Below are 15,875 nucleotides of genomic sequence, written 5' to 3'. Positions count from 1 at the left end.
GCCCCCATGTGAATATAGTATTCTATAGTATTGCAACTTTTTTATGGAAGGGACCCCCAAAATTGCTTTGCCCCAGGCCCCCTGAATCCTCTGGGCGGCCCTGGGATCTAGACACGGGTTGGTGGGTGAAGATCTCCAGGTCTAGGGAGGGGAGGGGGAAATCGAGGAGAACAGTTGCCCTGAGTGCCGGCCCCGAGGGAAGGGGCTCCGGAGGAGTGTGGAGAAGGACCCTGATGGAGCGGAAGCAGCCCAGGTTTGGGATGGGACAAAGGTTGGCTGCTGGTTGTAGGTCTCTGGGCTGGACCCTGGAGTGGCAGGCAGGCTGCAGTTCCCCTGCCAGCCACAGGGGCAGTGGCACAGAGCGGGCAGAGGAGCCGGAGCCTGCATGGACCAGTCACCCAGTGGAGTTTGATACCCCAGATGGGGAGGACCAGAGAGGCCAAACCCCAGAGATGGGGTACCCTGCGTGATGCAAAGGGAGCAGCCGGGCTCTAGGCAGCGAGTGTAAGACCCCAGGGTGAGAGACTGAAGGAGGGGGCATCGGACAGGATATGAGCTGCAAGGAGGCACCCTGCTGGTGAGTATAACACACCTAAGCCCCTTCGTTCTCAATTTAAACTGATTTTTATGGCGAAAATCCCGGGATTTACAAAAATTCGGTTTATTCCAATGTTCAACCTTCTTTTGTAACATTCAACTATATAAAAAGTAGCTTGTTTTATTAGGAAAATACAGTACACATGGCCTGAGAGATCTGTCCTATGCTAAGACATTAGTCTGTGTGGATGTGCAGAGCTGCCGGTTGAAGTGAGGCTATGGCTTACCTGATACACTCAATAACCAAACAGGTGCGCACACAAGCTCTGAAGCGCGTTCGCATCTGAACGTACCGATGAATCTCACACGCCCACCACGGACACATTTCAAGCTGCTGGCAGAGAACAGGTTAAAGATCTGACGCACTAAAATAGGAAGAAAACGACAATCTGTCTCAGAACACATTTCAGTACACAAGGCATTGAAGTTATAGGCTAACAGTTCTAACTGTACAACAGTAAACTATTTATTCAAATTAAAAGTTTTATTGGGGGCACATGCCCTGGTCTCAGCTTCCCCCCCTCCCATGGACACACGCCCTGGCTGTCTCCGATACTCACCGAGGAAGAGGATGAGAACAGATGCCCCTCACCCAGCTCCACCAAGCCCCAAATAAGGAACTCAGCTGGTGGCTCCAGCTACAGGAAGCCAATGATGGCTCGTCTCTTCCTGCATCCATCACACAATGACTCTAATCTGCAGGCGAAATCTAGTGCGGTCAAAGTAAGCAGATGTCTTTGCAAACCTCAGGAAACCTGGGGACCGCCAGCCTGGCCAATCATCATGCAGCTTGCAGCTTGTCCATGTCTCTGTGGGGAGGGGGGACAAGCCACCCTCAATGTACCCTGCAGCCTTGGGGAAGGGCCACTGGGCTGGGAGCCAGGAGACCAAAGGGTCTGGTCTTCAATCTTCTACTGACCACGATTTCCATGAAAATTCCACCCCCTTTTCGAGTGGCTGATGACCCATGTATGTAAAATTAGTATGTGATCATGCACTGAAAGGATGGTGTTGTAATGCATGTCTACAAGGGGGCACTGGAGGGTTTGACTCTGCAGCCTTCTCTCTCAGTCTGGGAGGGAGTTTGGGTGCAGGAGGGGGCTTTGGGCTGGGGCAGAGAGTTGGGGTGTGGGAGAGGGTATTGGGTGCTGGCTCTGGGAGGGAGCTGAGGGCTCGGGCAGGAGATGGGGGATGAAGGGTGCGAGCTCTGGGAGGGAGTTTGGATGCAGGAGGGAGCTCCAGGCTGGGGCAGAGGGTTCAGGTGCGAGATGGGGTGAGGGATGTGGGCTCCAGCTCGGCAGCACTTACTTCGAGTGGCTCCTGATTGGCGGCATAGCAGGGCTAAGGCAGGCTCACTGCCTGCTCTGGTCCCTGTGGCCCCTGGTGCTGAAGCACTGGAATGGGTTATCTAGGGAGGTGGTGGAATCTCCTTCCTTAGAGGTTTTTAAGGTCAGGCTTGACAAAGCCCTGGCTGGGATGATTTAGTTGGAGATTGGTCCTGCTTTGAGCAGGGGGTTGGACTAGATGACCTCCTGAAGTCCCTTCCCACCCTGATATTCTATGATTCTATGACCTTAAAAACCTCTAAGGAAGGAGATTCCACCACCTCCCTAGGTAACCCATGTGACAGGTTGGATCACAGAAACCCCCTTGGGACTTGCCAACTGATGTACCAAGACTACTTCTGCCCCAACTTTCCCTGCCTGCTCGGGACTCCAGCACGCTGTCTTGCTGAGCCAGACACGCCCATCTGAGCCCACACAGACCCAGGGTCTGAACCACATGCCCCAAAGCTGCAGACTAAACTGAAAGCAGCTTACAGAAGTGTTCCTGTCTTTAACACTCAGATGCCCAACTCCCAATGAGGTCTAAAACCCAAATAAATCCATTTTACCCTGTATAAACTTTATACAAGGTAAATTCATAAATTGTTCGCCCTCTATAACACTGATAGAAAGATATGCACAGCTGTTTGCTCCCCCCCCCCAGGTATTAATACATACTCTGGGTTAATTAATAAGTAAAAAGTGATTTTATTAAATACAGAAGGTAGGATTTAAGTGGTTTCGAGTAGTGACAGACAAAACAAAGTGAATTACCAAGTAAAATAAAATAAAACATGCAAGTCTATGTCTAATATAGTAATAAAACTGAATACAGATAAAATCTCACCAGTTCCAATAAGCTTCCTTTTACAGATTAGTCTCCTGCTAGTCTGGATCCAGCAATCACTCACACCCCCTGTAGTTACTGTTCCAGTTTCTTTCAGGTATCTTTGGGGGTCGAGAGGCTCTCTCTTTAGCCAGCTGAAGACCAAATGGGGGGTCTTCCAGGGGTTTAAATAGACTTTCTCTTGCGGGTGGAGACCCCCTCCTCTCTCCTATGGAAAGTCCAGCTCCAAGATGGAGTTTTAGAGTCACATGGGAAAGTCACATGTCCAAGCATGACTCAGTTTTTACCAGCCAAGCCACATTCCTGGGAAAGCTCAGATGTGGATTGGCATCTTCAAGTTCATTGTTGGCTTAAGTGGTTTTTGATTGGGCACTTAATTTGCACTTTTCTCAAGAAGCTGACCAAATGCTCTACTAGGCTAGTGAAAATCAAGCCAGCACACAGCCAATATTCATAACCTCGAATACAAAAAATGATACATGCATACAAATAGGATGAATACATTGAGTAGATCACAGCCTTTACATAGATATGTTACATGGCATATGTAACCCAAAACATATTCCAGTTATGTCACATATACATTCATAAGCATATTCCATAAAGCCATATGGGGGGTACCGTCACAACCCATTCCAGTGGTTCACCACCCTCCTAGTGAAAACGTTTTTCCTAATAGCCAACCTAAACCTCCCCCACTGCAACGTGAGACCATTACTCCTTGTTCTGTCATCTGGTACTATTGAGAACAGTCTAGATCCATCCTCTTTGGAACCCCCTTTCAGGTAGTTGAAAGCAGCTATCAAATCCCCCCTTATTCTTCTCTTCTGCAGACTAAATAATCCTAGTTCCCTCAGCCTCTCCTTGTAAGTCATGTGCTCCAGCCCCCTAATCATTTTTGTTGCCCTCCGCTGGATTCCTTCATTGGGCCAGGCTTGGGCCCCCACTTTTTGCCAGAGTGACTCCCGTGGATCCCCTGCTCCAGAACCCCTGGCCGAGATGTCACCCCCTTGGGAGCGATGTGCCTGGCAGGGACTGGGCAGAGAAGTAGCAAAGCCTTTGCCAATCTAGCCGGCGTTTATCAGTCACCAGGATCCAGGACTGAAGGGGGCTTGGGGTGGGTCTGGGACAGGGACACGTAACTGAGAGCCCCAGGCTGGCAATGTCTCATCCCCGGGGGACACTGGGGCAAAGGTTTAATTTGCCCTCCAAAGGGGTCGCTGTTTGGAACCTGAAGGTCTGCTTTCCAGGTGAGGGGAAACTGAGGCAGAGCTCACCTATGGCTCCATGCCTGGCCACAGGGGTCTGCGCTGGGATGGCCTGCACTATGACCGAGCGGCTTCTCTCCAGCGCCTGGCTGGCCATGGGGGCTCGGCACACAGGGTTCAGGCCCCAAGCAGGGTTAATGCGGGGCAGGTTGTAGGTGCTGGGAAGGGTAAGAGCACAGGAAGGGCCAGCCTGGACCACAGCTGGGGCCGGGCTCCCTGGCACTGCCCTGTCCTTCGGGGGCTGTGACATACCAAAGTACAATCCAGACTAATGAGCAGCTGTGTCACCCCTGCCCTGCACCCTTGGGTGCCTTGCAATGCCTTGCTGAAATAGCTTCCACACAGGCCACTCACAAACAGCCTCCAGTGTGCAAGCCCCACCCTGAGTGTCTGTGTGTAACTGCAGCCTGCCAGCAACACCCTGGTTCTCACCAGCCCTGGTTATACTGCAGGGTGACCCCAACACACCCCCAGTCCCATATTTCCCCCAGAAAGCTGTGTCCTGTGCTGCCCAGCCCACTCCTGGACAGCGCAAGTTACATTCAGTCCATTGTTCCTTTCAGAGAATAACATGCAAACAACTCGTCACCCCAAATGGAGTTTCCCAAACACTTCAATTTAAACACACCGGATCAGCTAAAACAATACAACAAGTTTATTACTACGAAGAGAGAGATGTACAAGTCAGACATGGATACAAGAAAACTTAAGATAAAACATTTACTAATCCCTAACATAACAAACTATATCCGGTTCAAGCAAAGTTTCTCCCCACATGCGTTCGGCAGTCTTACTGACCCAAACCCCTGTCAGGATCCCTCTCCCAAAGTCCAACGAATGCTTCCTTTGTTGCTTCCGGTGCCGTGAATGTAATGGGCAGGGAGACAGAGCTGGGTGCCTTGGGGTGTTTCTCCCTCCTTTTTATAGTTTCTGTTCCCCTCGTGAAAAACATTTGCAGCTGCACACTAGGAGATGAAAAATCTATGTGGAAGGATGTCTCCTGGTGTTTTTTCCCCCACCTGTTTAACCTGACTTTGTCTTCCCTTCTTGCTTGATGATTCTGTTTACTGCTTAAGTGCAAATTAAGCAGCACACACATTCCATTGCTTAGGACAGACTTGTTTGCCGACTGTCTGCCTGAGACTCTGGGGTTTGGCACAAGTGTTAATAACACCATACAGGTCTAACTTCACATACCATGTTGTCACACATATTTTACCAGGACAGTAATGACCGACAACTTATGAATTTTCAAAGGAGTCCTTACAAGCCAAACTTTGACAAAGATTGTTAGAGTAGCGTGTCAGGTGTGAATGACAGACTTTATACAAGCTTGTGTTGTCCAGAAGCGAGCTGGGCCGTACAAGACACACATTTCTGGGGAAAGTCTGGGGCTGGGAGTTTGCTGGTGTCGCTCTGCAGTGTAATCCAGGAGTGGCTGGCAGCACTCACACAATATAACTGGGAGTGACTGACCTGCTGGAGGCTGGTGTGAGCAGACCGGGAGTGGTGGCTACCACAGCACAGCAGTGCAAAAGGCATCTGGGATGCTGGAGGATTGAATATGACCATTTATTCATTGCTATTACCACTGCTATACAATTGCAGCAAATCTTGTACAGTGTATGTCATGTGAGGTGTCACTGGAGAAGTGACACTCTATCAAGGCGTAGGGAGCATGAGGGACTGCAATCTGGGGAGGGGTGGTGGGTGACACTGCCCGCAGAGGGGTGATCTCAGGGGAGCCGGCACCTCTGGGGAGGAAAGAGACAAACACACGGACAGAGACATGAGGCCAAGGGCTGCTCTAAAGCTTTATTGGTGTCGATCACACAGCACAAAATGACCAAAACTGGGTTTGTCAGGCACAGAGTTAGACAAACCTGACTCCCAGCATGGGCCCTGGCGTCTGCCCTGCTACAACCAGGATGGGTTGATGCAGGGATGGGTTGGTTGTTGATTGATTGCATCGCAGCTTACAATCTCCTCCCACCTTGGCATCCGCCCCCAAGGGCTGCTTTCGGGGCTGGCGTGGCTGGGTTTTTCACTGCTGTTAGGCAGAGGTTCTTGTTGACGTTCTTCTCCTCGCAGGTCTGGCAGCCCTGGTCATCGCGCTGGTACATGGGCACATTACAGAGCGTTTGCCATGAGTGCCATACAAGCTGCTTCCCCTGATTTCTGTCCTGACCGAAAACCTCCTGGAAGGCCAAGGCGCAGCGGTCTTCATCTATGGCGCCGAAGATCCCGTCCATGAGTTGCTGGATGCAGTGGTCGTCCTTCAAGCTGAGGAAGGTGCCCAGGCAGGGGGCAAAATAAGTGAAGAAGACAAAGCAGCGGTTCCAGCCACATTGGTTGTTCAGAAACCACCCGGTGTAGCGGTTGCTTCCAAACTATTCTTCCAAGGCGCGGGTCTCCTGGCACTTGGTCTGGCCCCGGGCCTTGTCCAGGAGGCGGGAGACGGGACTCACCCCATTCTAGTCCAGGCAAAGCATCAGCCACTCGGAGTGCAGGGAGTGTTGGCCATTTTTGTCGGGTTTGGCGGCGACAGTGTGATTCCCCTCACCCAGAAAGTCCGTCTCCAGCTTGGATTTCATCACCTGGAGCTTGGCCACGGGCAGGTGCCTCTCCAGATCATTCGGGCTGGTACCTTTGCACACGGACTGCGGCAAGGAGATGGCCACCGTGTACTGATCGTAGGGGGTGGGAGTGGTGACAGGGCGATACCTGGGGGGGGGGGGGACAGGGGGGAGCGGGAGCCCAGGGGAAATCAAACACTGAGCACAGGGTTAATGAGCATGAACTGTGCAAACACCTGCACAGTCCACAAACATTCATCCTCCCCCTGCACCTCCAGAATCACCCCTCCCAGCTCAGGGATCCATCTCCCCCCTGCACTCCCAGAATCACCCCTCCCAGTTCTGGACCCCATTTCCCCCCAGCACCCCCAGAATCACCAGTTCTGAGGCAGTCGCTCTAGGTAACCCTGTGATACCAGCAGACACAAGGGGTCCCTGCTGCTCCCTTTGTGGCTAGGGGAGTGGGACAGGCCCAAAACACACACACAGCCCAGGCCGGTCACTCACTGGTGGACGTGATCCACGATGGCTTTGAGTGTGACCGGGTTGATGCTCCCGGCGGTCTCTGGCCCGAAGCAGAGGAGAAGGGGCAGCAGCAGGAGTCCAGCCCTGGGCATCCGTCCCAGCACCTGCACAGGACCCTGCAGTGTCAGCTCCCCTGAGCCCTGGGCACTAACTCAGAGCCCCCCGACCCACATCCCCTAGCCCCTGGAGCTTGATGGGGTGGGGGGTAGGTGAGTGGCAGAGGGGACCCACATGAGGCAGGAGGCAGATGGGCAGAGGAGTCACCCCTGGGGCTCCATGGGCCAGGAGGTGGAGGGTAAGGGGGACTCACCAGGTTTTCCATGGGGCAGGAGTTCGGGGTACCATCCCTCACTGACAGAGGCTCACACCAGATCTCCAGTGATGGGCTCTCAGCTCCCAGTCCCTCTTTTTATAGACTCATTCTCCCTCCCTTCCCCCCCCCCACTCTGGAGAGGGGCGGTGCCTGCTCCTGCAGTCCAGTGACCAGCCCAGGGTAGGCGGCACCAGGCACCACTCGGCTGCTTCATTCAGTATTGCCTTTAAAGGAACTTCCATGGGGCTGAGCCAGGAGGGGTGGAGGAGACAGCAGCGGGGACCCCCCCCCAGATGACAGAGGGCGCCCCAGCATAATCCCCAGCTGCCAGGGTCTAACTGCTGGGGGAGGGCTGGCAGACAGTGCCCACTTAAACACAGCTCCCCCCTTTCCCAGTGACTTGCTCAGGCTCTCTGCAAACTCGGGCAGCATCGCTACATCCATCCCACGAGGGGATTTACCCAGTCTGGGAGGGAATGTCTTGGACAATGGATGAGGATGGCAGGAGATGAGGCCGGGACAGATGGGGTGTGGCGAGGACCAGGCAGATGGGGGATGGGGTGTGCTGAGGGCTGGGGCAGACAGGGTTGGGGGATGGAAGGTGGTGAGGGCTGGGCAGACTGCAGGCTGGAGCGCTGGCCCCATCTGGATGGGCCTGGTTTGTCTCATGGTGGGGGTGACGGGGTGAAGTTGCTGATTTTCCGCCATTTGAGCAAGAGCCACAAAGCTTCACCGCAACCAGCAGGCTTCACATCTCTGTCCATGTGTTCAGTGCCCACATCTCTGTCCATGTGTCCGGTCCTCTCCCACCTTGCCCAGCCAGCCAACGGGGCAGGAGGCCGAACGTGCCCATCTGTCGCTCAGAAAGATCGGTTTGCCACGGTCTGTGCCAGCAGCACTGTGCAATGAAATGGGACATTGGGCACGTCCCAGCGAGTGCCAATCAGCCCCGAGCCATTGGAGTCAATTTGGCAGGTCCCAGCGGGTGCCAATCGGCCCTGATGTCAATGGAGCTGCTCCAGCTGGGAATCCTCATTCCAAGCTCACCCTGGGCTGGGGAGAAGTTCTAGGTGGTACCTTAGAGCACACGCAGGGATGGGGGTTCTAGACTGGAGTTCAACACTCACCCAGGGATGGGACAGAGGTTCTAGGCTGACGACAGGTGCATAAGAACGTAAGAATGGCCATACTGGGTCAGACCAAAGGTCCATCCAGCCCAGTATCCTGTCTGCCAACAGTGGCCAATGCCAGGTACCCCAGAGAGAGTGAACCTAACAGGTAATGATCAAGTGATCCCTCTCCTGCCATCCATCTGCACCCTCTGACAAACAGAGGCTAGGGACACCATTCCTTACCCATCCTGGCTAATAGCCATTAATGGACTTAACCTCCATGAATGTATCTAGTTCTCTTTTAAATCCTGTTGTAGTCCTAGCCTTCAAAACCTCCTCAGGCAAGGGGTTCCACAGGTTGACTGTGTGTTGTATGAAGAAGAACTTCCTTTTATTTGTTTTTCAGGTATGTAAAAGGGTGTCATAAGGAGGAGGGAGAGAACTTGTTCACCTTAGCCTCTAAGGATAGAACCAGAAACAATGGGTTTAAACTGCAGCAAGGGAGGTCTAGGTTGGACATTAGGAAAAAGTTCCTAACTGTCAGGGTGGTTAAACACTGGAACAAATTGCCTAGGGAGGTTGTGGAATCTCCGTCTCTGGAGATATTTAAGAGTAGGTTAGATAAATGTCTATCAGGGATGGTCTAGACAGTATTTGGTCCTGCCATGCGGGCAGAGGACTGGACTCGATGACCTCTCGAGGTCCCTTCCAGTCCTATAATCTATGAATCTATGAATCTATGAATAAACCTGCTGCCCATTAATTTCATTTGGTGGCCCCTAGTTCTTATATTATGGGAAAAAGTAAATAACTTTTCCTTATTCACTTTCTCCAGACCACTCATGATTTTATATACCTCTAGCATATCCCCCCTTAGTCTCACTTTTCCAAGTTGAAAAGTCCTAGCCTCTTTAATCTCTCCTCATATGGGACCCGTTCCAACCCCCTAATCATTTTAGTTGCCCTTCTCTGAAGCTTTTCTAATGCCAGGGTGGGTGGGGTTCAAGATTGGAGGCCTTCACACACTCGGGGGCAGGGTTCTAGAGCCAAGGTTAACACACACTCAGGAGAGGCAGGGTTCTGCATTGGGGGCTATCACACACTCAGGAGGGGCGGGGTTCTAGATCAGAGGCTGACATACACTCAGGAGGGGCGGGGTTCTAGATCGGAGGCTGTCACACACTTGGAGGGGTGGGGCTCTAGATCGGAGGCTGTCACACACCCAGGATGGGCGGGGTTCTAGGTCGGAGACTGTCGCATGCTCAGGAGGGGTGGGGTTCTAAATTGGAGGCTGTCACACTCTCAGTAGGGGCGGAGTTCTAGATTGGAGGCTGTCACACACTTGGGGGTGGGGTTCTAGATTGGAGGCGGCCACATGCTCAGGAGGGGCGGGGTTCTAGATCAGAGGATGTCACACACTCAGGAGGGGCAGGGTTCTAGATTGGAGGCTGTCACACACTCAGGAGGAGTGGGGTTCTAGATAAGAGGCTGACAAAGACTCAGGAGGGGACACCATAGTGTGGGTGGGTGGGTGAGCTGTCAGGGTGGAGGGCCCTTTCTTTTTGCACACATGTGATTTTGCTGAGTCCCCCTCACCCCACATGATTAACACCAATAAAGTGTCAGATCATCCTGGGGCCTCGCATCCGTGCATCTGGCGCCCTCGTCTCTGTCCATGTGTCTCGGCTTTCCAGGGCGCACAGGGCCTCCCAGTCTCCCTGCCAGTGCCCTCTTCATCAGGCCAGGCCAGGCCTGGGCCTCCTTCTTTTTGCCAGGGTGACCCACGTGACTCCCTTACCCCAGACAGGGCCCTCTGGCTCCATCTGCCCAGTTCTCTCTGGGCCCCCCCACAAGCCCCAGCACAGACGTCACCCCCTTAGGATCCAGGCACCCCACCCCCGCCCGCACCAAGCTGCCAACGGCCCCGGCCCAACTTCCCCCGCTGCCACAACCACAGCTTGAGAAATCAACGGCCCTTGCAGCCGTAGTGGTGGCACAAGAGCCGGGGGCGGGGGAGGGGGGCGGCAGCCTCCAGCCCCTGGTGGTCTTGTCCCTGGCAGGGTGTGGGGAGCGGGCGGAGGCCTCCCTCCCACACCCCTCACCCTGCCTCTGGGGGAAAAGGCACCTCCCTGCCCCCAGCCTCAGCCCTGTGACCCCTGGGGAATCAGGCCGGGATCCGGGTTAGAACGAGGAGCAGGGCGGAAGTGTGGGGGGGTCCCTAGCGGGGCAGAAGAGCAGGACGAGGGTGGAGCGGGTGTCTCTGGCAGGTGCAGGGGAGCAGGGGGCGATGGGAGAGTGTCCGACGCGCGGTAGCGAGAAGCTCAGGATTGGCTGAAAGATCCTTGTCGGGGAACAATCCTTGTCCTGCTGGTCACAGATGACTCCCAGTGAGTGGCAACGTCAGGTTTCCCTGTGAGCCAAAATTCCAGCCCACACTCAGTGGCCGAGCCTCACCCACCAGCCATGTCGGGCTTTGGCCTACTGGTTCTGGCGACCGAGACTCCACTGCATCCCATCTGCCTCCTTCGGTCGATCCCTCAGGTAAGTTCCATGCCCCACATACAGGTTCAGGGAGCTGAAGACACCCGCAACAGAGCTCAACCAGGAACCGGGGTCTTGCCCAAACTTCAGCCTCTCTGGAGTGTGCCCCGTTGCATCATGCCAAATGCTGTTATGGACAAGGACCCACATTTCCTCCACGGAGGCTCCGGGGTTCCCAGAATGTTGAGCAGCGTGCGGGCGACTGGTTCTGACGCTGAGGGCTGGCGGGCGGCTTTTTGAGCCCCAGGGTCATTGGGGCCGAGTGAGTGGAGCTGTCAAATGATTTTCCAGAAAGTTTCTTCGCTCTCGGCGGTCCACGGCTTCCTGAAAGCTGCGCCTGCATGGAAGTTCTACTCCGCAGTGGGTTCCCCTGCTTCTTATTTTCGGGGGGTGGGGGTATGCCTTAGGGAGCTCCGTGACCATATGCAAGACGTGGAGAAAATTCCTTATGAACCTGCGGTGACATCTGCAGAATCCCAGAAACAATGGTGATTCCTGGAGGGTTGTGAGCCTCAGCCGGATGGTGACGCCTTCCTGTTCCCTGGTCCGCAGCTACACCGTCTGCAGGAACTGATTCCCCCGCAGGGCCAGCTTTAGAAAGAGCGGGGCCTGATTCCTGGGGGCGGGGCTTGCTGGCAAGCCCCGCCCCCAGGAATCGGGCTGCGCTCCGGCCGGAGCTCCGGCTGCGGTCGTGGGGCTTGGGGCTGGGCCGGAGCCGCTGGGGCCGGGGCCGGTGTGCTCGGCCGGAACCGGGGTTGGCGCCCCAGGGCCCAAGCCAGGCCGGAGCCGCTGGGGCCGGGGCTGGCGTGCTCGGCCAGAACCGGAGCTGGCACCCCAGGGCCTGAGCCAGGCCGGAGCCGCCAGGGCCGCCGGGGCCGGGGGTACTCGGCCGGCGCTGCTTGGCCAGGGCCGGGGCCCCGGGGCCCGAGCCGAGCTGGGCCGGAGGAGACGTGACTGGAGCCGCTGGGGCCGGGGGTGCTCGGCCGGCACGCTCAGCCGGAACCGGGGCTGGCGCGCTTGGCTGGAACCGGTGCCAGTGTCCTGGGGCCAGAGCCGCTTGACCGGCCCGGGGCCGGAGGGAGCCACTCGGCTAGGGCTGGACTGGGCCGCACCGCGCCTCCCCGGCGCCCTCCTCATCGCGTTCCCCTCCTCCCCAGCTTACCTGCTGCTGCCCGCCTGCCCCTGCTTGTTTTCAGACTTCCCCCGAACATCTGATTCGTGGGAAGCAGGGGAGGGGGAGGAGCAGGGGGGCGGAGCGTTCAGGGGAGGGGAGAAGGGGGAAGTGAGCTGGGGGAGTGGTGGACAGCTGCGGGTCCCTTTTAGGTGCGGGGCCCAATTCAGCCGAATCGGCTGAATCGGCCTAAAGCCGGCCCTGGTCCCGCGTACCCTACGGACATCTGGCAGAGAAGGCGCTTGTCTAGGGATAACTTCAGGCCAGCCTCACCCACGCCTGGCTGCAAGGGGGCACTCTGGGATGGCCTGCGCTATGACCGAGCCCCTTCTCTCCAGTGCCCGACAGGTTCGGCAGGCAGCCACTGGTTTTCTAATGCAGGGTTAATGGGGGCGGGTTGTAGGTGCTGAGAGGGGTAAAAGCACAGGCAAGACCAGCCTGGATCACAGCTGGGGCCAGGCTTCCAGACCCCTCCCGTCCTTTGCGGGCTCCGGTGCTGCCCAGCGAGCAAAGGCCTCATAGTGAGGGGGCTGAAAGCACAGCTGGGGCGTGTTTGGGGTTACACAGCCATCAGGAGAGACCGCCGATCTGCGCGCCCCTTCTGCACCCAAGTGGTTCCCCTGGGAACTATGGGGCAGGGCAGGTCGTGCCCCTTGGCAGCTGTGTTGGTGCCTGGGCCCTGCGGGCGCTCGCACTGGAGAGGACGTTTATAGCCCAACCTGGCTGAGCGTGACGCTCCCTCCCCTCCCCACCCCAACCCATCGGGCTGGCACAATCGTGGCTTGAGAAATAAATGGCCCCTTCAGGCCGTGATGGTGGTGGAAGAGCCGTGGGCCAGCAGCCTCCAGCCCCCCACGGGAGCAGCCTCTGGCAGCTTCATCTCCAGCAGGGAGAGGAGAGCAGGCGGAGGCCTCCGTCCCTCCTGAGCCCCTCACCCTTCCTCTGTCCCCAGCCCTGTGACCCCGCAGGAGAATCTGGCTGGTATCCAGGTTAGAACGAGGCGCCAAGCAGGGCGGAGCCGGGGTCTCCAGTGGGCAGGAGGGAGGTGGAGCAGCATGGCGAGGGCGTCTCCGGGAGAGGAGCGGAGAGGGTGTCTCTGGTGGGTGGGGGAGAATAAGGGATGCAGGGGAAAGCAGGGGACACAGGAGAGAGCAGGGGGCATGGGGGAGAGGAGGAGACATGGGGGAGAGGAGGGGGCATTGGGCACGGCACAGGGCACGGGGGAGAGCAGGCTGCACAGGTGTTGCTCAGTCTGCCCTACAGCCCCACAGCTCAGCCCAGGGAAGGTGCCAGGCTGGAGCAGGGTCACAGCCACTGGCCAGAGCTCCAGGGCGCTGGAGTCCTTGGGGAACCAAGTTCCCAAGAGTCAGTGGGAGGAATCGGGGCTGGGGCGGCTCCCCTGGAGGGATGAGGCGATTCCCTGTTGCTGAGGTTCCATGTTGCTCTCACTTCGGCTGCACCCAAGGCCTGGGCTGGAGGCAGAGGGCACAGGTCCGGGACGCAGGAGTCTGGCTGGACACTGCCAGCTTCATCCTGGCTGTGGACCCCACGCTGAAGGCAGGACTCTGACTGGGCTCCCCGCCAGCCCCCCGCCCTCCAAGAGCTCCCGGTGCCGTCCCTGCCAGCAACAGCCACTTAGGGGTGAGCAGGATGTGTGTTTGGGGTCAGGGCTTGGGAGAGAGGCGCTGAGCCCCTAACACCCAGGGAACCATCAGGCTGTGTGTCCCATCTGCACCCAGCCAGCGCCCCCGCCCTGTGGAGACTGCGAGTGGGAGCTGAGCCCCCACTGGGAACGATGGGGCAGGGCAGGTCATGTCACTCGGGGACAGAGCTGGGGCCTGTCCCTGTGGGGCGCTTGCACTAGCAAAGTGGTTCATGGCCCAGCCTGGCTGAGCAAGGTCCCTCCACCCTCCACCATGCCAGACACAGGCATCTCTGCTGACCGTGTTCCCCCCACTGTTGCAACTGCAGCTTGGGAAATAAACGGCCCCTTGTGGTGGTGACGGTGGTGCAAGAAGTGTGGGGCTGGGAGGCCTCGCTCCTGAGTCTCACACCTACCAGTCACCTCAGCCCTGGCTGGGCTTCCCCCATGCACACAACTGCGGCTTGAGAAATAAACAGCCCTTGCGGCCTTGGTGGCACAAGAGCTGCAGGGCCCCCGGCCTCAGCCCCCGAGGGAGCAGCCGCTGGCAGCCTCATCTCCTGCAGGGAGCAGGCCAGGGCCTCCCTCCCGAGCCCCTCAGCCTTTCTGTGGGGGAAGGGACTGCTCTGCCGGTGGCTAGGGCTGGATTAACCTTTTGTTGGCCTGGCACCAAACATATTTGTGAGCCCCCATGGGGAACATGTGTAAAAGCCAGGAGATGGACACAGCCTTGGACCCCACCCTGACTGCACCCCTGCCCCCGGGGACCTCCACCCTGACTACACCCCTTGCCCCTGGAGTCTTCCATTCCAACTGCATCCCCTGCCCCTGGGGACTTTCACTCTGACTGCACCCCCTGCCCTTGGACTTCTGCCTCAAGTGCACCTCCTTCCCCAGGACCCCCACCCCAATTTCACCCACCTGCCTGAAGACTCCCCCCCCCCCCGCGGCCCCCCCCCCCCTCTTCCCCCCCCCCCCCTGACCCCCCCCCCCCCCCCCGGAGGCCCCCCTGACTGTGTCCCCTGCCCCAGGAACTCTATCCCCACGCAGACTCTGACCCCTGCCTGGGACACCCACCTCAACTGCAGCTGCTTCCCCAGGACCCCCCAACCTGACTGCGCCCCTCATCCCCAATATGGCCTCTCCCTCAGGTGTCATCCACCGGGCTCAGGGAGCAGCTCTCCCAATCTGGATCCATAACCCTCTCCCCTGCCCTCGAGCTGCAGGGTTTGATCACCTCCCTTTGCATCAGTGGAGGGGGAACTGGGTCTTGCGACAAAGACGGGGAGCAGCGGCTTGTGTGGCTGGAGCAGCCACTGCTGGTGGTGCCCAAACAGCAGCTGGTGCAGCTAGTCCCATGGACGGATGGAGCAGTGACCAGTGGGGCTGCCCCTGGGTCCCCCAAAGCAGCAGTCCCAGGGGCCCCCCAGGTAAGGTTTAGTCAGGGGTATTTATAATAAAGGCAATAGATAGGTCATGGACCATGAATTTTCCCATAACCTGTGCATGACTTTTACTAAAAGCACTGCGACAAAATGGCTGATGTTGGTATGGTGGGCCTGTGACGTTATTGACATAATCTGAGACCATATAGAACATGGTTGCAACCAAAGTCCTGTAGTGGCACCAAATCTTGTATAAAGGGGGTCAAATGAGGTGTCTAAGACGAGGTTATGGTTGGCTGGTTGTGATTACGCTGTCTATATGTGTGTATCAATTTTGTAGTTGAAGTTATGAATATTGACTCTGTACTGTCTGTATTTCAAACTTATGCTATGTTTCTGGGAAACATCCCAGACAAGTTGGTGTTAGCTCTGCCTAGCCTGCTTGATGGCCCATTAAGGACCATCAGCTATACAATCGACCCATTGAGAAAAGGCAGATATGCCTTGTAACTCAGCAAAGTATGCAGGGACTGGCCCATGTGACTCCAGACTCCATTTTGCTGTAATTTTCCA

The 15,875-nt window shown here is 56.6% G+C and overlaps 1 protein-coding gene across 1 annotated transcript in view; it reads right to left on the bottom strand.

Moving 5' to 3' along the window:
• Positions 1 to 11,041: 11,041 nt before the first annotated feature.
• LOC117887112 overlaps positions 11,042 to 15,875 on the bottom strand; it is a 21,030-nt gene continuing 16,196 nt past the window's right edge. The window contains exon 3 of the mRNA XM_034789354.1: positions 11,042 to 11,138. Coding sequence (XP_034645245.1) covers positions 11,042 to 11,138 — 97 coding nt within the window. The remainder of the gene's footprint in view (positions 11,139 to 15,875) is intronic.

This window comes from Trachemys scripta, chromosome 14 (assembly GCF_013100865.1).
Source record: "Trachemys scripta elegans isolate TJP31775 chromosome 14, CAS_Tse_1.0, whole genome shotgun sequence".
NCBI classification, from domain to species: domain Eukaryota; kingdom Metazoa; phylum Chordata; order Testudines; family Emydidae; genus Trachemys; species Trachemys scripta.
The sequence above is the reverse complement of the archived record's forward strand: the minus strand, read 5'-3'. Positions and strand labels throughout refer to the sequence as shown.